At 47.3% G+C, this 25,281-nt stretch overlaps 1 protein-coding gene across 1 annotated transcript; it reads right to left on the minus strand.

Annotated features, from left to right (window-relative positions):
* Positions 1 to 735: 735 nt before the first annotated feature.
* On the minus strand, positions 736 to 24,413 carry LOC126644791 (potassium voltage-gated channel subfamily A member 5-like). The gene is given in 4 exon segments (XM_050324556.1): positions 736 to 1,415; positions 3,836 to 3,967; positions 21,018 to 24,110; positions 24,113 to 24,413. Coding segments are annotated over 2 exon segments (1,911 nt in total). The 3' UTR covers positions 736 to 1,415; positions 3,836 to 3,967; positions 21,018 to 22,500.
* Positions 24,414 to 25,281: the final 868 nt, after the last annotated feature.

A 25,281-nucleotide genomic window follows, 5' to 3' on the forward strand; every position in this document is an offset into this window, starting at 1 on the left:
GAGCTGAACTAATGTCAAGGAAAATAAGGCAGTTCATGCCAGCTGAGAATCTGCCTTAAAGACTTTAGGAAGGCAGAGCCAGGTCAAAGAGCATTAAGTTCAAAGAGTGGCACAGGACAGTACTGTCCTCACACAAACTTCTCAGAGCCTTTTCTCTGTTGTTCTGACTCCAAATGGTGCAGCAGAACAACCTCCATCCCTTAGACCTGCTGCCTTGGTGCTCACCTGGCTCATCCTGGAGCACCTTCCTTTTGAATCACATAATGACTGAGAGCTCTGAAAGGTCACTCCAGCACTCCTGAGAAATTTGCATGTTCTATGACAAAGGACTTCTTGCAGTCATTTGTTTATCCCTGAGCTGTGGGGACATAAAAGACACGTGCAGCCTGATGGAATGGGTTGACTCATTTCACTGAACCCTCCATTGACTCACGTAGTACCAGCTCTAAACTTAACCACGGTGAGAGCTGAAATAAAGAACATAAACCTTTAGGGAACAGGAAAATCTACTTTTCAAGCCCAAATACCTTGAGAAGAATTATTTCAGAGCTGAGCTTACCACTCCCTGGTAATATTTCACTCATCTCAAATCCCACATCAGAAAAATTTCAGGCTGTGACAGATAGATAGAGATTATATAGAGAGACAAATATAGATAAAAACATATAGATTAACACATTTACAATTATCAGTCATTATTATTCAAAAACTGTTGTCACTGTTACGCACATGTGATACGGTTCTGCAGAATGGGGGCATTATTTTATTGAGTTATAGATGGGGAAAAGGCATAAAGAATACAGGTAATGCACATATTTGAAATAGCAATATAAACAGAAACAGAAAAATGTTCAAGTCAAAGTCACATGAAAACTCAGACTAATCTTCAGATGCATTCTAGACTTGTATGTACAGCATTTTTACGCTAAAAGTAGAAATACAAACTCCAGAGATGAAGCACATCTCAAGAATACAAAATAAATAAACAAAGATGAATGCCAAGAAAAAAAAGAGAACAAACACTTGAATCTTCTTCCAGAATGATGAGAAATTCTGATATGTAAGAAGCATGGTAGAAGATGCCCAACCTATGACAAGAACCCATTTATTTCCAAACAGAATCTCAAATAATAAAGTCTTGTGCCTGGGAGCGAATGCAAAGCATTTTAACTCCTATCACTCCTTTTGTGGAGCTGATACAATTCCTCTACAAGAGAAACCTCCAAGCAGGGCAGTGTTTCAACAGTCCCAGTGAGGAAACCCAACTCACTGAGAGCGTGTGCTTGGTGGGAACATCACAGTTATTCCTCCAGAAGGAAAGCTGTCTGCAACTTGTAACCCAAGGTTTCTTGAGAACAAGGAACAGGTGGGTTTGGTCTCAGACTCTGCAGCAGTGTCTTCCTAATGGTCAGGATCTGCAGGAGGAAAGCAACCAGACTGTCATGCAAAAAGCTGGAGTAAATGCCAAGGGAAAAGCGTTCAGCTCCACACTGGATACAAAATTATGGATTACAGCTGAACAGTGGAATACATAACCTTTAAGGTTCCCTTCCAACCCAGGGCATTCTACAGTTCTATGATTCTATGAAAGATGCACCCTTATTTCCCTTCCTTTTCAACAGCATTGCTATTACTTGAATGACACCAAGGACCATCAGTAGTTTTGTTTTTGTTTTTTTCCCTGCTGGAAATTTCTCCTTCATCAATTTGTTTGCATAACCAAATATCCTAGAGAAAAAAACACAAAAAACGAGCATTGTTTCCACTCCTACAGTCCTTGCAAATTAGATTTTTCTGGTAGATTTTTTTTTTTTCTCTCCAGAAAAAATAGGTCAGTTCCCCCGCAGTAACACACACACAACCCGAGGCCCACGTTTGTGCTCGGAATGAGCACGTGGAAATGCAACTGCCCCTTCCAGCTGGGCATCTGCACAGGGCACCGACCACCTCAACTGGCCAAATGGCTACTTGCAAGGGCACAGATTTCCCCCCTGACCTCAGAGCTGAAGTGAGGCCTAAATACTTAAGCCTTTTTTTTTTTTTTTCTACGTCCAATCTCCCTCTCTGAAAATATGGACCATAAATATCCTCTCCCAGGAGATTAGTCCTGGAACCTTACTGGGCTTAAAGTTACGTTCAAACAATGTCCTAATAAAAACAGTGGCTATTGAATAGTAAATAAAGCGTGTTCCAAGGACAGCAAATCATGATTACAATGACTTCCATTTTTGTAGAACTTCAAAACTAAGTGCTCCTTTCTTTACGTATTGGAAAATAAAAAGGCTTGGTATACAAGAATAAGTTAAATAGATGGAAATATAAATGTAAAAAATAACAGAAGATTGCTTAAGAACAGCAGTTAAAAACAGAAAAGTTATTCCCAGGCAGCCTCCGTAAGACAAAATAGAAAAGAAAGGAGGAGGAAAAAAAGGGATTTTTCAAAGTAGCTTAAACTTATTGGGATCAAAGAAATTGGTTTCAACAGGGTCTGAAAGGGAATAAGGAGTATTCTGAGCCCAACTGCACACCCAAACACCTGCCTTACATCAAGTCACCTTAAACTGATCACGATTGAACAGCGTCTTTTTTTTTCAGAACAAAGTGTGAAAATCCTTCACTCCCTAAGGCAGCTCTGAGAGGGAGACAGAGCCCTGCAAATATTGGGCATTCACAGTCTGAGTCCTGCAGAGTGGGAACCACACAGCCACCTCACTTCTGGTCCCAGGTCGCCCTGTCATTTTCTTTGCACCTGCCCCAACTTTGCAAAGTTTTCCACGGTCTTGACAAAGCCTGAAGGTGACTTAATGAAAAAAGAAAAGGAAAAAAAAGATTTTGAACTGAATCTGTGTGAAATGAAATAAAATAAACATTTCTCCCCAGTCTGAAATTAAAAAAAGGCACAGTCTCCATCAAAAGAGCTCCCTATGTGTTAATCTGCAGCGAAGCCTCAGTGCCAGAGCTGGCACCCTTTGAAGTTAAGGGAAAAGCTCCTGCCGTCTTTATGATGCCCAGATTCCTGACTGAGCTGAAAAATAACACAGTAATAGGCTCTCTAAGCTCCCAGGAGCTCTCTGAAGATCACTGCCTCGCTCCAGTGATCGCAGGAGGTGCCAAGGGGACTGGGTTATGTCCCTCACACTGGCTGAGCTGACAACCAGAGCTCCCTAGAAGGGCTCCTGAGTTTGTTGTGAGTGATCTCAGAATGAACCTCAGTGGCAGATTTGAGTAGAAGAATAGAGATCCACGTCTCAAAATAAAATACTTGGCTTTTCTTTTGATGTCACCAATTCCACTTTTCCTACTTTTTTTTTTTCCCTACTGATCCATGTTAGCTAGAATCAAAATCAAATTTTATGGCAGTTTTCCATGGTATTTTAATACATTTCTTCTTTCTTTTCTCCTCCTGAAGGAAGGAGGAGAGAAAAAAAAATTGGAAAAAGAAGGAGACTTTATTAGAGATATAAATTAAAGTTTGAATCAATAATTTTTTTCACTTGATGTTAAATTAACAGAATTTCGTTGTTTTCATATAAAATATAAAAAACATGAATGTAGCATTTCGATACTCTTTGATCACGTATTTTCTACTGCAGGAACTTCTTGATTAAGAATTTTCAGCCAACTTAAAGGCACAAGTATTAGAAGGCCCTGCAATCTGGCATCCTGAGCCATAATCTTTCGGAGCAGCAGAGAGAGATCTGTTTTGAGCAGCAGAGCATCCACGGTATAACATAGGAGTGTGTGTAATACAAGCTAGGATAACACAGGGTAAGAGATTAATATTCTGCATCATACTGCGCTCTGTTATTTTTATCCTGCTGTTTCTTTCACTCACCATCTCATGACTCACACCCTCCCCACGCTGGAATCTCTGTCTCAGTCTCGTGGCTCACTGGTGTGCTGCGGAAGACGATGCCGTGGAAGAGCCATCTGGAGAACACCGCTACTGCCAGGGCTCCAGGCCGCTCTGAAAAACAGACAGACACAACAGGGCTTACTGATTCACCACAGAACTCCTCTGAATACTGCAGTGCCTTTAGCAAACTGCCTTCAGCAGCTGTGGGGGCTGCAGTTCTCCCTACAGCCTCAGTGATGGTGCTGGATACACGTCCCAGCCACCGCGGCACGGAGAGCTGGCACTGCACAAGCCTTTAGAAAAAATTACAGGACTCATCCTGTGAGGTGATGAAGGGTTCTTGTGAGGCAGGGAAACGTAACTCAACATCTGTGAAGGAGCTGGTCCTTGCACATTTCTCAGTTAACTTTATCACCTCGGGGATACGGTCCCCGATGCCCCACCAGACAGACCTTCCGTGAGTGCTTCCTGAGGCCAAGCCACAGTTCCTTGATGTGTGCTGGGAAGGCCAGTCACAGGAGGAATTAGATGTTCAAATCCTTCCTAATTGCACATACAGCTACTGCCATCCAAAATGTAGAACATCTAAATCCCAGTTCAGTCTGCTGATGTAGAATCCTGCACTCGTGCTTCCTAATGGACTCGGTTTCCCAAGTGCCTAAAGTTTGGCTTCTGCTAAAATCCAGAGATAACATCATTAGTTATGGACCTAAATTCTACCACATCCCAGAAATCAGGGTGATCAGATGAAGCCCCTGCTCAAGAATTGCAATTCCCTCCTTTATGTGTATCTGAGCTTTCATCTCCACCTTCCTGAGGGCTATTTCTAGTCAGCCACGAGCCAAGATCACAGAAGGTTCACTCTTTATATAAACAAGCAAATATTCCCTAGGCTAGAGGGGGAGTACTTCAAATCAGCATTCGGACACCATATCATCCTTCACAAAAAATATTCCTACCAGAAAATAACTAGTCAATCTCAGGCTAGAAAGTCACGTTCTCTCCTTTTTTTGCCCTGACACTTTGAAAAATGAACCTCAAAGAAGCCTTGTCCACAGAATATCTGCACCTTGCCAAAACAAGGCATTTATGTGGGAAAAAGGGATTAAAATCCTAATTCAGGCACGAGAGTTCCACTCAGTAGCAAGATTCCTCTCATGTAGATAGTGAAGCAATGAGCTCTCCAAAGACCTTAGTGTGTATCCAGCCAAAGCAACCTGCCTTTTTGCTGAGATAGCAGATGGGAGCCAGCTTGGTGTTGGAGCAAGTTTAGCAGAAGGATCAGTCATGCTCCACTGTGCCATTCCAGCTTTCACAAGAAAACGTACCAAAGGATGCCAACCAGCCCTTCACCACAAGCTTTCAGATCCACTGGGCTCCCGCTTTGCTGCTCTGTCAAACCTGGCTCTACAGGTGACACTGGAAAACATAAAGCCTGTTTTATTCCCATGAAGGTTTTGTTCTTCAGACTTGCCTTGGGGCAGACTTCCCACCCTGTCACCTCACCTCGAGTCCTTCAGCGTGGATTTCTGATGGTGACTCAGGGCACTCCACGAGTCTTTTGTCGGTGGAAAAGCCCAATCCAGCAGAGACACTTTGTCTCTCTGACACCAGCTCAAGTCACCCGTCACATCCTCTGCCCTCTCCTCCTGTCCCTTCCCAACATAACTGGCTGCCTGCAGGGGGGCAGATGTGCATGACAGGGAAGGAAGGCCCAAGGCTTGTACATCCCTGCCACATTCAAATGTCAGGTCTTCCCTGAATCCAAAGGGCAGAAGCTTCCCTCAGTCCACCCTCGATCCAGAAATGTGCCCTCAGCACAGCAGCTGTGTCCTTCCTCTCAGACAGTCCCCCCAGCTGGAGGATGATCAATGCAAGGGCCCGAGGAGAGCCTGGGCAGGATGTGATTAGTGACCTGAAACGAAGCCTCTGCAAACTAAAGTAGAAGCTTCCACTAAAATCTCTTCCACTGGAGTCAGCACCTCAGGACAACAAACGCTGCTGCAGTTCGAAAGACGATTACCACAGAAAAAAAAAAATTAGGAAAAAAAAAAAAAAGCTATAGGGAATTGGAGCAGCCAGAGAAAATCTTGTTAATGCAGCAGCGTCCTGCTGTGAGCTTTCTGTTCAACACACAGGCTCCTTGGTACTACTGAGTTAAACAAGTTTTTGCTGTCTAACCATCAGCAGTCCCTTGGAGTGATGTTTGCCCTGAGCTGCAGCCTCTTGTCCCGAACCTGTCTGGGTCTGCAGCTGTTCTAAGTGGGCTGTAAAAATTAAGTGGAACTCTTAGAATATTTTACTTTTCAGCTCTGTCTTATCACCTGAGAGGCATAAAAAGTCAGGAAAAGACATACAGTGTCTCTGAGGAAGGTGCCAAGGGGATGGTGCCCTCTGTTCAGTGATGCCCAGGGACAGGATGAGGAGCAGTGACCATGAACTAACACACAAGAATTTCCACCTCAACATAAGAACTTCTTTTCACTGAAGGTGGTAGAGCACTGGAACAGCTGCCCAGGGAGGGCATGGGGTCTCTCTCTCTCTCTGGAGACATTCCAAACCCACCTGCGCACGTTCCTGTGTCACCTGCTCCAGGTGGCCCTGCCTTGGCAGGGAGATTGGACTCAATCATCTCCAGAGGTCCTTTCCAACCCTGAAAATTTAGTGATCCTGTGAAAGCAGTTGCTCAGAACAGTCAGGAAACCACTTGTAAAGAGCAGCTTTCCATTCACAGGAGGTTGGTCCCTGAAGCTCTACAACTGCTGGTGTGTGTCAATCCCATCATTTTAAACAAGATTTTTAATATGGATTCTAAAAAAAAAAAAAAAAAAAAATTCAGTATAATTTTCTATTAGTGATTCAGAAGAATAGGTTGGGACCAAGAAGGTAAACTGAATAATATAATATAATATATATAATCACCACATTTTCCATTGATCAAATCATGTAACATCTCCACACTGCATTGCTTGGAACTGCATCTTCATGGCAAATGAGTGTCTACCGTTGGATATAAATACCATCTGGCACCGAAAACAACAGAGAAGGATGTCAGTTCCTCGCTCAGTGCATCACTGGAAAGCATTTAAAATTACTGATGCAAGATTAAAGCCTTAAAAATAAAACTGCATCATTCGAGAGTAAGAATTGTGCCTTGAACATGAAGTGTCACCAGCTTTAAGACTGGTACTATATTTGGAGCAAGAATTAATAGGAAAGGAATCTTTGCAAATGCAAAACCCAAACAATCACTACTTGAAATTTCTGTGTGTCAGATATTTCTCCACCTTACAAATAATTTCTGTCCTAAGATGAAAGGTTCACAGTTTGCTTTTTCAAGACATAACAAGTTTTGTACTTTCTAGTATTAACTGATTTATGCAACTTTTACACTTCTTCTGCCCATGAATTAATTAGTTGCCAGTCTCACTGTGTTTTAAGTAAGATCAGCACCAGATGGAGACCAGACTTGCTTGTTAAGGGGTTTTATCAAAAAAAGTGATTCAGCAAATATAAGTCTGAAATCCAGTATTGACACTTGAAAAGTCTGACAAACTTTTCTAAGAAACTTTTACCTAATGCTGTGCTACCTGGGTTCATTTTTAAGTTTCTGACAGAGTTCAGTATCCTCCCCTTGAACTGTGCTGGCTAAAATGTCTAAACCGAGCACTGAGCTCAGTTCTGACCCCCGTGAAGTCAGGGACACAACGCCAAGTGTCTTCCACTGCCTCAGGACTCTGACTATTGTTTTTAAGACCAGCACTTGGCAACTACCTAAACTGCACCCTCTGACTGCCAGGGCCTGGATTAGCTCTTTCATCTCCCTGCATTCAGGCTAATCAGATCAGCCCTGACACTTTCAGCGCTATGAGAGCAATCACGAGGCATCTTCTTCCCTCCCTTCCTGCCCTACACAGGCTCTGTGAGCGCAGACTTTTCCCCTGTGAACTGGGAGGGTGGACCAGGAGCACCTTCACATCAGAAAAATACAGGTTTTACTGAAACAATACCAACTCCCTTAACATAGCGTGGTGTCAGGTCAGGGTTGCCTGTCAGCAAAGGCAAATTGAGGCTGGCAAGTCAGTGTTGAGTCTGACAGTGTGTGACTTCCACAGGTGCTGTTAAGAGCCTGTGGGAGGTGTTGCTCTGACTCATGGAGGCTGTCAGAACTAACAGGACAGCTTGATAAGACAGTCTTGCTAAAAACTCTGGTGGTTGTACAGAGAACCAGGCCATTCACAAATTGAAAGGGAGCAAAAGATGTTTCAGTCGAGTCCCACCACCAAGGTGCACGGTTTTACCTTCACTGCAACAGCTGAACATCTCAGAAACAAGATCACTGCACTCAGAATGAGTAATGGGCACAGTCAGTGCCCAGTGGAGTCCTAAAGGAAAGGACCTGAAAGATCATCCAGTTCCAACCCCCTGCCATGGGCAGGGACACCTTCCACCAGCCCAGGTTGCTCAGAGCCCCATCCAACCTGGCCTTGGACACTGCCAGGGATGGGGCAGCCACAGCTTCTCTGGGCAACCTGTGCCAGGGCCTGCCCACCCAACAACACAGAGCAAACTGGCCAGTAAAACTTGCAGCTGCTTAATTTGTGAGAAAAAAATCCTCACGTGTGTTACAGCGACCTAAATGTCTGCCTATGTTTTGAAAAAGGGCTTGAGCACCTATGGGTATTTATAGATATGCTGTTTAGAAAGAAGCTATCCCAAATTTAAATCTGAATCAGCCTGACACTTAGCACAGTGAATATTCAAGAGGCCTGGCTGCCCCCACTTCGGGTCAATGCTCTGCTTCTCGCTGTGAAAAATCACCAGTGTAGTCTCATTACCTGCAAAGTGCAGGCTTTGTGTCCCCCGTGCCAGGTGCAGTCAAAGCTACAAAGGTGACAGGGTGAATGTGGAGAAGAGAGTGAAGCTGAAAATGTCATGTCATCTTTAATCAGTGCATCAGCCCATGCTGGGAACCAGCTTCAGGTCCTCAAGCTCAAAACAGAGAAGGCTTACAGGAGATGTGGGAATGATCAAGGGCCTTGATAAACTGTCATACTGAAAGTTGTTGGAAAGACTGGGTTATTTGCCTTACAAGGGATGCAAATAAGAAGAATCTAGTCAAAATATATGCTATATAGAGCGTGGTAAATCAGATAAACTGGGACTTTTTGTTCTCTGAAAAAAAAAACCACAAAGATAAAAAGGCCAGGGACAGTGACAGTGATATAAAAGGCAGAAAAATTATAAACAGGAAAAGAACAGTATTAAGTTATGGAACTCAGTGAAACAGGTAATCATGCAAAACCTAGCTGGATTCCAAAGGGACAGGATACTTAAGGGAATATCCAAATTATAAACCATAGACACAAAAAAACCCCATGGAATAGATTGCTATTCCAGCTATCTTTGCAAATACTTAGTACTAATCTGGCATGCTGTGATGCTGCACAAGGTCTTTATGCATCAGTTCATCACTTGTAACCCCTCAGGTAAGTTTTCTTAAGGTAAGTCCAAAAGTCCCATTTGCCTTCAATCCCTCCCACCTCCTGCAGCTCCATTTTCCACAGATGAGGCATCATCCACTGACAGTGACACCCCAACCTATGTAATGCCCTCTGTTGCCTTTCTAGAGAGCACAGAAACAAACTGGACCATAATTTAGGCTCCAGGCTGGTAGTTAATAATAATTGCCTCATTCCCATCCCTTCCCAGAGAGATTTTTGTTGCTAGTTCAGAACATGGCTCAGACCAAGAGCTGCTCAATCCAGCCAGCACTGGGAAAGTTTACTGCAAACGGCAGCAGTGCTGTTTGATCCTCTGTCTGCTGAAGCCAGCTGCAAAATTTCCATTTAATTCTAGAGTGGAACAGGTCTTCAGAGTCCAAACAACCTTTGAATTGAGAAAGGGCGGAGTGGGAATCTCTCTAGTCCAAGTTCCAGCAACAGAATCACAGAATGGATTGGGCTGGAAGGGACCTTAAAAATCATCTCGTTCCAGCCACACCTTCCACCAGCCCAGGTTGCTCAGAGCCCCATCCAACCTGGCCTGGGACACTGCCAGGGATGGGGCAGCCACAGCTTTTCTGGGCAACCTGTGCCAGGGCTACACCACTCTCACAGGGAAGGATTTCTTCCTAATTATTTCTTCCTAATCTAATCTAACCCTGCTCTCTGTCAGTTTGAAGCCATTCCCCATGTCCTGTCACTCCAGGCCCTTGGAAATAGTCTCTCTCCATCTTCCTTGTGGGCTCCCTTCAGGTCCTGGAAGGCCACAATGAGGTCACCCCAAAGCTTCTCTTCTCCAGCTGAACAATCCCAGCTCTCCCAGCCTTTCCTCCCAGCAGAGCTGCTCCATCCTCTGATCATCTCGGTGTCTCCTCTGGACTCTCTCCCACAGCTCCCTGTCCTTGCTGTGCTGGGATCCCAGAGCTGGGGCAGCTCTGCAGGAAGGGTCTCCCCAGAGTGGAGCTTAAAGCTTCAGAATCTCCAGTATCTGGTCTTTCCCTCAATTGTTTGGGGATTTGCCTTTCCTTTCTTTCTGTTTTCTTTTTTCTTTTTTTTTTTTTTTCTGGAAAATATGCTTTTGTAAAATATTCCTTGCTTTTAGCCTGTGTGCTTATAGCATTATTTTTAAAAAGCCACTAGGCAGATGGTTCCCAAATGTGAGTTAATAACTTGTAGGTAGCTTTTGGGGAAGCTTTTTGAAATCCCTTCATGCAAAATGATTTCACAAACTGCCTGCATGCCATTCTTTGGCTATTTGGGCAGGCTATTTCAAAATGGCCAGGAGAAAAATGGCAGATTATGTTTTACTTGTTTTGCAGCAGACTGTTATGTTTATTTTGCAGTGGTAAAAGAATATAAAGGGAAAACAAATCATGCATAAGGCTTTCAGTGAAGGTTCTTCTAGACCCTGGAAGTCCTGACTGGCTTCAAGGTGAGGATGTTTGGGCCTCTGCCCCTCTTTTGCAGCCCTTCTACAGCATTTCTTTCAAACTAAGGCTGCTTTTTACAGAGTAGCACAGCCTGAGTTTTCAACAATCATGAGTCAGACTTCACGGCATCACAAGATTAATTTCAAAATCGGATTTCAAATATGGGGCTCTTCCTGTTCACCACTGGTCTGTTAAAAATACTGTATGTTTTGCATGGTTTGAAGTGAAAAGTATTGCTAGTGTTTGGTCAGGTGAGCATCACCAGTTTTTGAACAGATTTCTTCACTGCCTTTTAACAGATTTCACCACCGTTTTTGAACAGATTTCACAAAAATCCATCACCACACCAATGACAAAATTTTGGTGTCTCTCTTAACAATGGCAGCAGATCAAATGCCTTCTAATCCTGTGAACCAATGTGAACCAATCAAGTACATCTGCCCTCTCTCCTGGGTGATTCAGAGCTTTAGAAAATAGAATGGAAATATAGAAAATAGAATATTTTCAGTTGGAAAGGACACACAATGATCATCCAGGCCAACTGCCTGAGCACTTCTGGGCTCACTGCTGAAGCAGGTGATTAAAAGCATATAGTCCACATGCCTCTTAAACACTGACAGGTTTGGGACTCTCTGGAAGCTTGTGCCAGTGTCTGACCAGCCTCTTGGTAAAGAATTGTGCCCTAATGTCCACTCTAAACCTCTCCTGGTGCAGCTTTGAACCATTCAAATAGAATGAGCTATTACTCAGCTTCAGGAGGTGGAGGAGCTGCTGCTGTGCAGGTCTCCCAGGCAGAGACTTAAACCCAACCTACTTAAAGCCCAATAGTAGAGATCCATCCTTCTTGTAAGCTCTACCCTCTACTCCTGCCCCTCCAAGAACAGTGTCTGGAATATGTACTGAAAAGGGAGGAAGGGAGGGAGGAAGGAAGGAAGCACCTCTGCCTCAAGATGCAAGCCAGTGTTTGCCTTATTTTAAAGCACAACTCTGCTTCTTGCTGGTTATTCTGTAAATCCCATCTGATCAGTGTTTGCAGCACTTCAGAAGAGTCTATTATTCATCATGCCTGTCCTTTTTTGATGGAGACAACAGTCTGGGAGAGCTAAGGCCTAAAAGAAGTAGTTTTAATTCCGGTCTTTTCTCCCCTAGGCAGTCAGCTGCCTTTCCAAAAGCTGTGAAAAGAAAAGGTCTTCTTCAAGGCCGGTGTCCCATTGCCAAATTTGGCTGAGAGAGCCGTCCCACCTAGAGGCACCGCTGAGCCTCAGTGTCCCTGCGTGGGGGAGTCATCCACGACACGAGCCAGCCCTGGGAGTGCTGCCAGGGCCAGAGGGTGTGCTCCACAGCACGTGGGCTGGTGTGTGGGGCACGGGGCACAGCCACATCCCCGAACTCAGCCTCGCCAACACCGGAGGGCAAGGCAGAGAGCTGCGGCAGAGAGAGGGACGGGAGGGAGAAGGATGCTGCAAAGCAGAAGAGCACCCTGCCATGCCTCAGGATGGCATCCCACCAGAGCACAAGGAGAGCCACCAGTGACCACAGGGCAGCTCAGCAGCTTCTGCCCGGCCGGAGCTGCGAGGCCCTGCCGCGCTCTGACAACTGCTTTGCCTCAGTGAAAAGCACCAGCTCCTGGCTCTGGGTTCCTACTGAGATCCAAACCCAACGGAGCCAGCCACGCAGCGGGAGCTGGCTGCAAACCTGGATATGATATTGCACCCTCAGAGCACGTCCTGCTCTGCCCTAACCCCCGTGAGCCCCCCAGCTGCTAACGAGATGTGCTCTGACGAGGCACTCAGTGCTGCACAAACCTATACAAATTACTGACATTCACAGCATCGTTAATCAGCTGCACTCATCCCCCAAGCTGCAGCGTCTCACTGGGGAGATGGAAGGCTGCAGGTCTGATTCGCTGCACATCAGCTCAGCTCTGCTCCTGTCCCGCCGTGTCAGCACCGCGCTGCCAGGAATGGCCACAGATCAGCCAGGTTTGCCTCAACCACTCTGTTACCCTCACAGTTAAACCTTGGAAAACCCTTTTTTTTTTGTCCAGGAACCTTTCCCTGTCGCTGCTCCTGGGAAAGATCTTTTTTCCCTTTGGGAAAGATGCTGATGGGCTTTTTGTCCTCTGGTCAGAGAGGGGAGTAGGATGAGTCACAGCCAGCCGAAATTCATTCCTGCCCTTTCCTTAAAAAAGAGAATGCATGCAGGGCACACACCTGGGTAAGGCACTCTATGAGTAAGGCTTCTTTTCAGTGCAGGTACCTGGCTCATGGTTCCTATTCAGCAGAGACTAAAACTTTACAAAATCAGCCACTGGCAGCACTCCCGGGATATTTTTCCATTCGCACATATTTCTAAAAATGTCAGCACCAGCCCAACCATTCTCATCTGGGAAGCCTGACATCAGATGTACATTAGCCCAGGAAAAAAAAAAAAATATCCAAAACACAAGCCCCTTCTAAAAAGGAAAACAAATTCAAAGTATGTTACATTGGGTTCTGCCTCCGGGCTCTACGCAAACAAGAGGAGGAAATTTTACAGAGTGATTTTACACCCATGACAATTCCATTAGAAAATCAGACAAGGGTTTCACAGGGATGAGAAGTGGACAGTATGGGAGGTTCTCATTCCTGTATGTTTGGGTTTGTTACCCAACAGCAGGCAAAAAAAAAAAAAAAAAAAAAAAGTCCCAGGCAGGACCTCAAGAGCCACGTGCAGCCCTGGAATTTAATCCAGACAGCTAAACAGCACTGCATCTGACTGTGGGAGAGCTTCCCCAGGGACAAAGCGTTTTGGCTTGAGCATTTTGTTCCAGTCATCAGCCTCATACCTCATATCATCTTCTCTTCCAAATTCAGACCCTCCACACACCTCCCCAGCATCACCTGCTTTGTCTGAGAGACTTGTGTAGACAGGACATGCCCTGAGGCCATTTTGCAAACTGAGTTCAGGCAACAAGCAATATTGTCTCCACACTGTCCTCACACCACATGCCACCAGCATTCCAGTTAATTTGGTCTGTCAGGAGTCAAGGAAAACAAAGGATGTGACTGCAGACCTTGAGTCTATCTGAGCAGGATTCCTGGAATGGACTAATCTGTAACTACAGAGCGAAAAGAGAGCAGCATGTGCTTCTGAAATATTTTAAATTTATATTCCACTGTCCATGAATGCTGCAAAAATGATTTTATGATTTCTCTCTCTCTGAGAAATTAATAGAAAACCCACCCCCTCCCCCTTACTGGCTTTGATGAGGATTGAATTTTCCTCCCTCCAAGAACCCTAAAAAAGGGAAGACCATTGATAGGTTCACCTGTCCTTAGTGGTTCCTTCAGAGGGTCTTATTTCTCACCCACTTGCTGGTGTGGTAGACAGCATTAACATCTTAAATTAAGTAGTTAGAGCTGTCAAGATCCATGGATTACAGAGCCAGAAAAGATTTTAAGTGGAAGTTTTCTTCTAGACATGTGCTCTTTCTTCTCAGTCTGGCTGAATGTAACTCATGATCCAGTCCCTGGGGACCCCAGCAGAGCAGCTGCTGGGACACAGAGTCACTTTGAAGCCACAGAAGAATTCTAGTGGTGGTCCTGCCCATGCTGGGTGGTCCATGGTTTCCACAGCACTAGAACACAGCTACACATGCCTGTAATATTTTTGCTTCCAGTATTACATCCAAAATCCCAGGATTTTGTAAGGGAAGCTTAGTGATGCTTTCATACCAGTCCTTGCACATCCATTTTTCTGAGGCTCCCTCAAAGCGTTTGGAGAAGTCAAAGCCATGTGGAAGCTATGCTCAAAAGTACATATTTATTTTTTCCTTTTGTTGTTTGCCTATCAGCTTGGAGCCCCTGGTGGTCTAGTGGTAAAGGCACCGCGCTGTCACCGCCGAGACCCGGGTTCGATTCCCGGTCAGGGCCACTCCCGGGCAGGTGGGGCTCGTTAGCCCTTAAAGGCAACCCACCTACGTCCTAAGGACCTCACTGCCACCGTCCAAGCTCGCTTGGCCCCGGCAGATGAACCTTAGGATTAAAGGGTGGGCTCAGTTCCGCGCACACTGTGTCTCACCTAAAAAATCCAATGCGCAGGCTGGAAGGTGGAAAGACCTTCCCCGGATCTTCGCTCGCGAAGACTGGCCATTATCAGCTTGCAATTAGTTTGGGACCAAATTACCCTTTTAGCACACATGCAAAGGTGAGTAAACTTAGTCCACAGTGGAAGCACCCTGGACCAGGACAGAAGGGCCTTGCCCGCGTCAGACAGGCCAGGCAAACATCTGCAGGAGATCCTTTAGGTGAGGCTGACCATGAACTGACACAGGCATGCAGTGTGTGCCTAACCCTTCTTGTTTTGTTTTGCCTTTGTTTGGTTCCTTTTGTTTGTTGTTTTGTTTTGTTTGGTTTTGGGGTTTTTGTTTGTTTGTTTGGGGGTTTTTTTGCCTTTCTTTTTTTATGGTGCTGCCCGATGGATAAGCAAGACCAGCGAATGTGCTCGGCCACCAGGGCCTCAGTTGTGATTCCAAGCAGAATTACAAGATGCCAGTGAGTGAAACACAAGGCACGCCCTACACTAGGGCTGTGCAAACAGGAAAATCAGTCAAAACCCCAAGAAACCAGCATCCCACTCTCACTTGTGCTCCTCTGTGTGCAGTTAGAAAAGTCGGGGGTTTGCATGTAGTGACTTTTAGTCAAAGTTGAATACAGATGAGCACAGGTGGAAGCAGAGTTAGATGAGAACAGATTCCAGCAGAAATAACTGTGCTCAGTGAACAGAGACTGGTTCTTGTTTCAGGTAAGAATGTACCAAAAGGGGGAACGTGCAGAGCTTTCAGGGTACTCCCAAGAGATTGCCTGAGGGGAAGATGCTGCTTGGCCTCAAAGCAGGGCTGTGTCTGCACCTGCCACCTAAACAGTTTGAGGGAATGTTCCCAAGCAATTAATCACAACCAGCTACCCAGCTAAAGGCTCCTGGTCATGCTGTTAAGTCTGTACCCAAGAACTGCTCTCCCAAAATACTTCCTAGGCACGATGTGGGAATCAGCAGAGGCCAGGAAGGGAGCCCACTAGGCTGTGTGCCGAACACCTTGTTTCAGGGGGAGCCTCCAACAGCACGAGCACAGGCTGCTGCTGCCAGCTGGCCTCGGTGCCAGGCAATGGTCCTTGGGCACATTTCGTTTTCTAATATAGATGCAGTCAGGATGTCTATGAGAATTTGTATCTCCTCCTCAGTGGAATATCCAGCTTCCTTATTAAGAACAGAACCTACCCCGTTTTTCCACTAGCAAGAGGCAGTGCAAATTCCATTTGGAAATACACAGTGTTTCCAAGCCTCCCAGAGAGATTTCTCTCTCGTGCTCCAAAGTCCTACACTTCTCAGCCTCTGCTCTGCTGCCAGTGTCAGCTGTCAGCATCACTCAGATGGAGATCAAGTGGGCAGTGGGAATCTGGCAGGAATGTTGCCCTTTGCTGGGACTGACTCCCCCAGCTCTGCAGGAAGATGCCAGTGCCTGCCTTGGATCCACACTTCAGCACACTCTCCCGAGGATGGGATACCTGTGTGTGTCCTTTCCTTCAAACCACTGAGCAGACTTCCAAAACACGGCCCTGAGGGACACCCTGCAGGTATTTTACCCAGTGGCTGAAATCCAGAAACAACTCTTTGAGCCCCCTTTCCTTACTTAGGCAAATGCCCTGATGTCTCAGCTATAGACTCCTGCTCTTGCCTTTGCTTCTTATTTGGCTTCAGGAACATTGTCTCCTTCAATGGCTAAGCTTTAGCTGGAGGGTATTCCTTCCCAGAATGATCCTTGTCACCTTCCAGACTGACTGTTCCTTTGCATCATTCCCTTGCATAATAAAATAACGCGTATTTTCACATTAACCTTCCTTTAAATAAACCTCTTATGCAGCACTGCCTTGAAAATTATAGTGTTTTCTGAGCTACAAAACCCATACCAATTTGCTCTGTGAATTCACGGTAAAGCCTTCCCTCAATTACGCCCCCGCAGATTTTCAAATCAATTTTAAACAAGACGGGGAAAAAAATTATAAGGCTACACTGCTTTCATAATTCATGTAATTTTTCACCTCCTTAATCTGGTTACAAACAGGGAGGAAGGAGAGGAGCTGGAAGAAGAAGAAGAGGTTTTACATGTGTTGAACTTGAGGAAATGAAATATGGTACAATTCAACCAATCCCTACTAACTCTGAAGGGAACAAGGAAAACCCTGGTGTGGATCTGTGAGATTTTCTGGGGGGGAAAGGTGGGACACCACCATTGGAGTGCAACCATTGAAAGGAAGGAATTTTACCTCAAGATTGTAAATGACACTCTCCATGGCACACCGTAGTTGAAACACAGAAATAAGATATATCTTCCTTTTCTGTCTCCTGCCTGTCAGTCAAGCAGTAAAACCTGCGCTGATTTATTTGGAAACATCCCCCTGCTGAAAGTGAATTACGAAGGCATGAGAGAATTTTGCAGATTACTGCATACTACCTGGAAAATTCTGCATACTATCTGGAAAAATTAGTCATTCTGCAGTAATCATATAGATTATGTGTGCTGGGAAGCCCATGCTCTAATGAAAACATTTTGTTGCCAGCTAGGAAGGTTATTAATTTTACTATTAGATCAGGTCATTTCTGGAGACCAGGTGAATTTCCTGAAAATTCAAAGCAACATTGTTCCACTGGAAAGGGTAACCTCATTTTCATGTCACACCAAGTCGGACTAAGGAGAAATTCTCTGAAAACAAAGGAAGCTGGAGTCCAAATAAGGACACTACGTTACTGCATTAAACAAGTAAGAAAGCACTGCAATACATAAACCAACTGTGTCTGAATGCAGTTCTTTGTCTTAAAACAAGCTGATATTTCTCTTTGCAGCTTCTAATTCCAATGAATTTTTTACTCATATCATTACAAGCTTTACTTTTTTTCCTATTCCAATTAACATAGAGCTTTTTATTTCATGTGATTTTAATGGCACAAGACCCACATCTATCTTTCACAATGTTTCATCACACAAAAATGGGGGATGTTCTGGCCAATGGACCCACAGGTAGTTAGTGGAGAATTTCTGTGTTTATTCCTCCATTAAACTACCACAGTTATGTCAGAGAGCATGATACTCACTGAAGAGTATCAGCACCCCAAGGTCCCAAATTTAGGCATGAGTAACAGAACTTTAACAATCAGACAAGGAGACCTGGGGAGCAGTTAATGCACACAACAAGAAACTGAAAAGAAAAACCCCAAAACCAACCAGCTACAAACACACTAAATGGCACATTCTTAAAAAAAAAATATTTAGTGGTGCTGAAGGCATAAGCCTTGTCAGAATGATTTTGGAACAACAACTTTGGTTGTTCACAGGCTCTATTATTGTAAAGCATTGTAAAGCATTGTCAGGGGCTGCCCAGGGAGGTGGTGGTGTCCCCATCCCTGGAGGTGTCCAAGGAATGACTGGACGTGGCACTCGGTGCTCTGGGCTGGGGGACAAGGTGGGGGATCAGTGGCAGGGTGGACTCGATGATTTGGAAGTTCTTTTCCAATCTAAATGATCCTGTGATGCATTTCAGAAGAGTAAGACCTTTTGTGTGCACATGTATCCCCCACGAGACTGGAAGTGCCTTTGCCTGCAGAGCCACTGAGAGCCAGGCAAGAGACCACGGGGTGAATCTCTCTCTTCCCTCAGATCTGCATTTTAGATGTCCCAGTCCAGCCAAGCCCATTCCCATTTGTGCCTCTCTCCCCCTTTGAAAGGCTCTGCCTTCCCTTCCACAGCCTTTTCTTCACCCTGTTTGTATACAGACCACTGTCCTATTGTTCACAAAGCACTAGGAGGTGAATGGTATTACATAACTGTTAGTTACTGCTTTATCTTTTTTTTTTAGAATGATGGAAAAGTGGAAGGGAAATGCAAGCTCCCCTTGGGGCCAGGCTAAGCAAACCAAACCTGCATCACTGCTGACCCAAATGAACATTCACCTCAGCATCCCCAGCATGGAAGAATCCATCTTAGTACCTACTGCCCCACACAAAGTGACAAGCCATTAATAACTATGGCATGTAGGCCCCTCTGGGGTGAGAAATCTTCTGTGTTGTAGCTCCTAGTCAAAGGACTTTACCAAAAAACTGTTTTCAATGATTTGCTATTCATTAAACTCTACCTTGATGCTTTTGATATGGCAAAGAGGTTTTATTCAGCTTGCTATTCATTCCAGGCCAGCTAAGATAAAATCAATAACAGTTAGGACAGATTTCCTTCTTGTAATGGGCCTAGAATTGGCACATGTAGCCAAAACTTTCTTCCTGTTTCGTATTTCCCCAGTTCTCTCTTACTCTCATATTCTTTTCTGGCAGAAATTTGCATCATTTAGTGGCTTCTGCACTGCTCTGTATCCCAAGCAAGGACACAAGCTGCCTGCTGAGCCCAGTGAAGCTTCTTGATCCTGAAATCCACGACAGCAAAAGCAGGTTCTCGCCAATGGAAAGTGGAATTACACTCACAAAACCCACAGAATAATACCCTGGGCTGGAAGGGACCCACAGAGGATCATCCAAGTCCAACTCCTGATCTCAAAACTCACCATCTCAAAGCTCAGTCCACCAAAAACCCCCGCTGAGCACTATGTGCTTAAAGCTGAGCCCATGCTCAGTGCCTTGCTGCTCTGACCGTGTTTCTGGCCATATGACTCCGTGTTTGGCAGCAATCTCTCTCACTAGAAAGCAAAGCCTTTACTGCCTTATAAGCCAATAGAAATTATGCATTATTTGTAAAGAAGGTGTCAAAGCCGAGTTTGCCTAAACTGTGCTTGGCAGCCCTTTAGAAAAACAAGCAAAAATAAAAAATATTTTCAACCATGTTTTGAGAATAATTGGGGTTTTTTTCTATTGGAAGGTTCTGTTGCATTGTTAAGGAAAAACACAGCATATTCAAACTGAAGGTTGAGGAATGATTCGACACCACTGACCTTCCCCATCCCTTCCTCGCACTGGCTCTGGCACTCGCTTTCCAACTCACTAATTTTACAGGAAAAGATCTACTTTGTTGGTGCTGCATTGGATTTTCTGCCTGGTGAGTGAGCTCAAGCAGCTCCTGGAAGAGAAGGCAGCGCTTGCACTTCCACAGGGACAGAACCAGTCCAGGGTGAGCAACAAAAGGGCACACAGTGGGAAGGGGAAAACTGAAAAGGAGGGAGGAAGACAAGGCCTTCCCTTCAGATTACCAATGGGCTTTTGAGATCAGCTCATCCCGCTCCCCACATCCCTGATCTGTTCTCACCTACAGCAGCTTAGTGTTACTCCACTAACTGCAATAACTACAGTGATGCAATCCAGATCACTGATATCCATATGCAGGGGTCCACTGTTAAACAAGGGACTGTACGGACAACTTGCCCCTGCTCTGAGCAGCTGACAGTCCAATTAAACACAATATGCAATTGGAAGACCAAACTCTGGATGGCAGAACTGGTCAGGAAGGTGGGGCGAGTTATTAGAGAAAGACAAACCCAACATTTTATCCTAAAAACCTCACTGAATTGCTTGGTACTTCTTCAGGTGAGTCAGATGGATTCGATCACTGAAAGCAAATCAAACTACCTGTCCGAGCAAAAAGCTTTAAGTCCATCAGTGATCTAGATCTCAGCATGTGCAACAGGGAATTACAGCACTTCTTTGTTTCATCTTAGATTCAGCCTCCCCAAAGGGCTGATTCTGCACTTCCCCTTGCTGCAAAAACTCCCACCAAAGCAAACAGGAGCTCTGCCTGTGGAGTGCAGCTGCACGGGGCACTCTGCCTGTCAGTCTTGTTGCAGCTTCTCAGCATATTATGGCATCGCTTCCCACCTAAATAAACAAACAAACAAGAAACCTACACCTAAAATCAACGTGAAAGATGCTGTTCCCTATTACCAGTTTCAACGACCTTCCCCTCACCCCAGGGGTTAGGGCTGAGCTCTGTGTTCACGAAAAATACGACTTGCTTGGCACTTATTTCACTGAATAGGAAGGGAAAAAACGTGATGCATTTGGGCATTATCATCAGGGGGCACAGTAAGGGGGCAGGGAAGCAGCATTTGTGTCTGGCTGAGAGAATGTCAGAGCGCTGCTCTGCAAAGCTGATTCAAATTTATGGCAGAACATATATCTGAGGTACTTGCATAAATTATAATCCCCACCGAGATTTGCTTACTTATGATGAGAAAAATTTGCCAGAAAACAAACCTGCAGAGTTGACAACCAAGCCTCCTCTGTCTTCTAGTCTTGCTGTGCCACTGTGTGTGGGAGAGGCATGGAACATCCTTCAGCAATAAAACAGGAGTCTGAGGGGGAAACAGAGGTGTCCTTCGCAAGAGAAAAGGTAACACAGCTCTGTGTCAGTCTTCACCAGCAAACTGTACCACGCTGATGGAGACAATGAACGTGTCACTCGCCCTTCAGCATCGTCTGAACTGTAAAATCCACAGCGCTGAGAAGGTTTTGTTTGGAAATAGAGAGCAAAGGAGGATGTGTTCTGATGAAAGATGACGCTTTCCATCCCAGTCTGAGATAAAAGCCACGCAATGGTTATTGAAGCAGCCCGGCACGCCGTGTTAGACTCCTCAGGTGCCATCCATTCCATTCCCAGTCTGTGATAACTAAAACCAGTGAACTGTGTACACAGACGGTGTGTGGGTACATAGAGGTGACCGATACACGTGCCAAGGTGATCTGGAGCGTACAACAAAAACAGTTTTGCAGATATTGCACTGATATTCTACTTTCTTGTCATGTCTGTCCACTCCCTCATGCTTTTGATCTGTTGTGCACTTGGATCGAAACCAGTAACAGCAGACAGAAAAGATACTTTCAGTCTCAAAAATGTAACAAAGGTATAAACCTGTAAAACTACAAAAAAAAAAAAAAAGCTGCACATACTTTTCAGAGTGGGGACAGTAAGCACATGACTGGATTATTTAGAAATTCTGAAACAGGAAGGTAATTAATAAAATTATTTATAAAGAAGTATATCTACAATATTTAATAATTTAAGGCTCACAAGAAACTAACATATCAATGACGACAGAAGTGTTCTGCTCTAGGGTTCAAAGCACCAAATTCACTTCACATACAGGATAACCAGATCTGTACTGATCACAAGTGGAAAACTCTGAAAGTGCTGATCTGCTAATGTTCCTAGTGCTTTAATGATGTCATATTTCACAGGAATAAGAAATCCCCTCTCAACCATAAATACACTCATACAGATATAAAATATATTGGAATTATTTGAATTTGAAACTACAGTACAAAAGCCCTCAACCTCCCTCCCCCCCCAGTCCATTCATTCTCCACACACACATCCCCCCCAACTCTTTAATACTAAACTTGGAGCAACTGAATTGGTTACAAATTACCCATTTAAAACCAACCACCATTTGCTAAAATAAGTTGCTACAAATTAGATTTTTCACTGTCATAATTTACCAGCTCCTGCATCATGGAGCGTAGCTTATTCTTAGTCTATTTTAAAAATAGGTGACCCTTTGTGTCATGGAAAAAGGAACATAAAAACATGTACTCCTGGAGGACTGCTCAGGACAGTGATCAATTTATAAAATACAGCCTGACTTAAAAAACTAACTGGTACTGAAAGAATAATTATAGTAGCAAGTTTCTGACACCAGAAAATCCTTCTGCATCTCTGAACTCTAACCCTCTCCTCTCCTTACAGGTCTGTTTCCCTGTTGGTGTCCAGGCAGAGAGCGTAGAGGGATTTTCTGAGATCTACATTGCTTTTCGCTTTGATGGTGGCTTTTTCTATGGAGCTGGTGCCGTTGTTGAACTCCTCGCTGTTTTCCAAGTGCACAACAGATTTACTCAGAGAGTTTGTACTGGCTCTTCTCTTCGCATCTGCCCCGGCTGTGCTGCCCTGAGCACTGCTGTGTTCGTCCTTGAGGATGGACTGCTCCTCGTGATCGGTCTCCCGGTGGTAGAAGTAGTTGAAGTTGGACACGATGACAGGGACGGGGAGGGCGATGGTGAGCACACCTGCAATGGCACACAAGGAGCCCACAATCTTGCCCCCCACAGTGACAGGTCTCATGTCCCCGTAGCCCACGGTGGTCATGGTCACCACTGCCCACCAGAAAGCATCAGGGATGCTGGAGAAATGAGACTCGGGGTCATCGGCCTCAGCAAAGTAGACAGCGCTGGAGAAGAGGATCACCCCGATGAAGAGGAAGAAGATGAGGAGGCCCAGCTCCCTCATGCTGGCTTTCAAAGTCTGTCCCAGGATCTGCAGCCCCTTGGAGTGCCTGGAGAGCTTGAAGATCCTGAAGACTCTGACCAGGCGGATGACTCTGAGGATGGCCAGGGACATGGCTTGCTGCTGGCCCCCTCCCCCATTGCTGCTGCCAGCCCCGGGCTGCTGCTGCTCGTGGGCCAGCTCGGTGCCCAGGGTGATGAAGTAGGGGATGATGGCCACGATGTCGATGATGTTCATGATGTTGCGGGAGAACTCGGGCTTGCTGGGGCAGGCGAAGAAGCGCACGAGGAGCTCAAAGGTGAACCAGATCACGCAGGTGGTCTCGATGATGAAGAAGGGGTCAGCCAGGCTGCTGGGGGGCTGCATGGCCGGGGAGTCCCCGGCGGTGCCATTCAAACCTCCACCCTGTGGGGGCAGGGGCACAGGCAGCTCCCTCTCGTCCCTGAACTCGGGCAGGGTCTCCAGGCAGAAGGTGATGATGGAGATGAGGATGACCAGCACGGAGACAATGGCGATGGCACGGGCTGAGCTGGAGCTCTCGGGGTATTCAAAGATGAGCCAGACCTGGCGCTGGAACTCATTGCGGGGCAGGGGCTTCTCCTCCTCTTTGATGAAGCCCTCGTCCTCCCGGAAGCGCTCCATGGCCTCCTCGCCCAGCTGGTAGAAGCGGATCTCGTCGGCGAAGACGTCGATGGAGACATTGACGGGCCGGCGGAGCTTTCCCCCGGACTGGTAGAAGTAGAGGATGCCGTCGAAGCTGGGCCGGTTGCGGTCGAAGAAGTACTCGTTGCGGAGCGGGTCGAAGTAGCGGATGCGCTTGTCCGGGTCCCCCAGCAGCGTGTCGGGGAACTGGTTGAGGGTGCCCAGCTGGGTCTCGAAGCGCAGCCCGGAGATGTTGATCAGCACCCGCTGGTGGTGCATGGAGCCCGGGTTCACCGCGGCCGCCGCCGCCGCCTCGTCCTCCTCGTCCCCCGCCGCCGCCATGGCCATGCCCCGGCGGTGTCCCCCTTCCTCCGAGGGTCCCACGTCCGTGCCGGGGCGCGGGGCGCGGGGCGGCGGCCGTGGCGGTGCGGGGGGGCTCGTCTGTCCGCCGGCCGCTCCTCGGGGCCGCCCCCGCGGGGACCCGGCGGGGGCCGCTCGGGCTCCTCGTCCCCCGGCGGGGGCCGCTCGGGCTCCTCGTCCCCCGGCGGCGGAGGCATCGGCGGCGGCGCTGGCGGCGGGGCTCCCTCCTTGCCGTCGCTCAGCTGCGGCGAGCCCGCGATGTGCAGCAAGTTGCCCCGCCAGCGCGCCCGGCCGCCGGCGGCCGCGGCATCCTCGCCGCCCGCGATGGCCGTGGTGCCGCCGTTCTCCAGAGTCACCAGCGCGATCTCCATGGGCAGCAGCGGCAGCGCCAGCAGCGGCAGCGGCGGGAGGCAGGCGCGTCTGAGGCGGCGGGCATGCTGCGCTCGCCGGCCCCGCCGCCGCCGCCGCCGCCGGGCACCTCCGGGCGGCCGCGCTGCCCTGCCCTGCCCTGCCCTGCCCTGCCCTGCCCTGCCCTGCCCTGCCTTGCCCTGCCCTGCCCGACCCGCCTCCCCTCACTGCGCGGCCGAGCGCGGCCGAGCGCGGCCCGGGGGAGCCGCCCGGGGACCCGGATATGAACGAGCGATCATTATATTATGGGCGCTTGACGTCAAAGAGGATCCCTCCTGCTCCGCTCCCCCGCGCAGGCAGCGCCAGCATCCCCCGGGGACGACCGGGATGCCGCGCATCCCATCCCACCCCATCCCATCCCACCACGCCCCGCCCCGCCCCGCCCCGCCAAAAGGGATGCGCGTCGGGGCGCGGATGCGCTCTGGGAGCGGGTCCCGGCCGTGGGATGCCCGCAGGTGCCGAGGGGATGCCCGCAGGTTTGGCGGCGCGGGGAGCGCTCCGGGGATGCGGGGAGGCGGGCGCGGCGGGTACCTGTGCCCGGGGAGGATTTGGTGGGGGGGGGCTGAGCTCGCCCTTCACCCCCCCCGGGTCTCCCTCCCGCTTCCCCAGCCCTCGCCCCCGCCGCGCCTGGGGATTACGGAGCGGCCCCCCACGCGTGGATTTGCTCGGTAAAGGGATTGCGCGCAGCTGCAAACCCCCACTCACCTCTAATGAAAATCAGAACCGACAGCCCGAGGGATTCCTGGCGCCTCTTGGCGTGTATCACCCCCCCCACCACCACCCCCCCGCGCTTTTCCCAGTGGAGTGAGAACAAAGGAAGGCATTGGGTAT

The sequence above is a fragment of the Myiozetetes cayanensis genome, unplaced genomic scaffold (genome assembly GCF_022539395.1).
Source record: "Myiozetetes cayanensis isolate MyiCay16 unplaced genomic scaffold, myiCay2020 scf3, whole genome shotgun sequence".
NCBI lineage: Eukaryota > Metazoa > Chordata > Aves > Passeriformes > Tyrannidae > Myiozetetes > Myiozetetes cayanensis.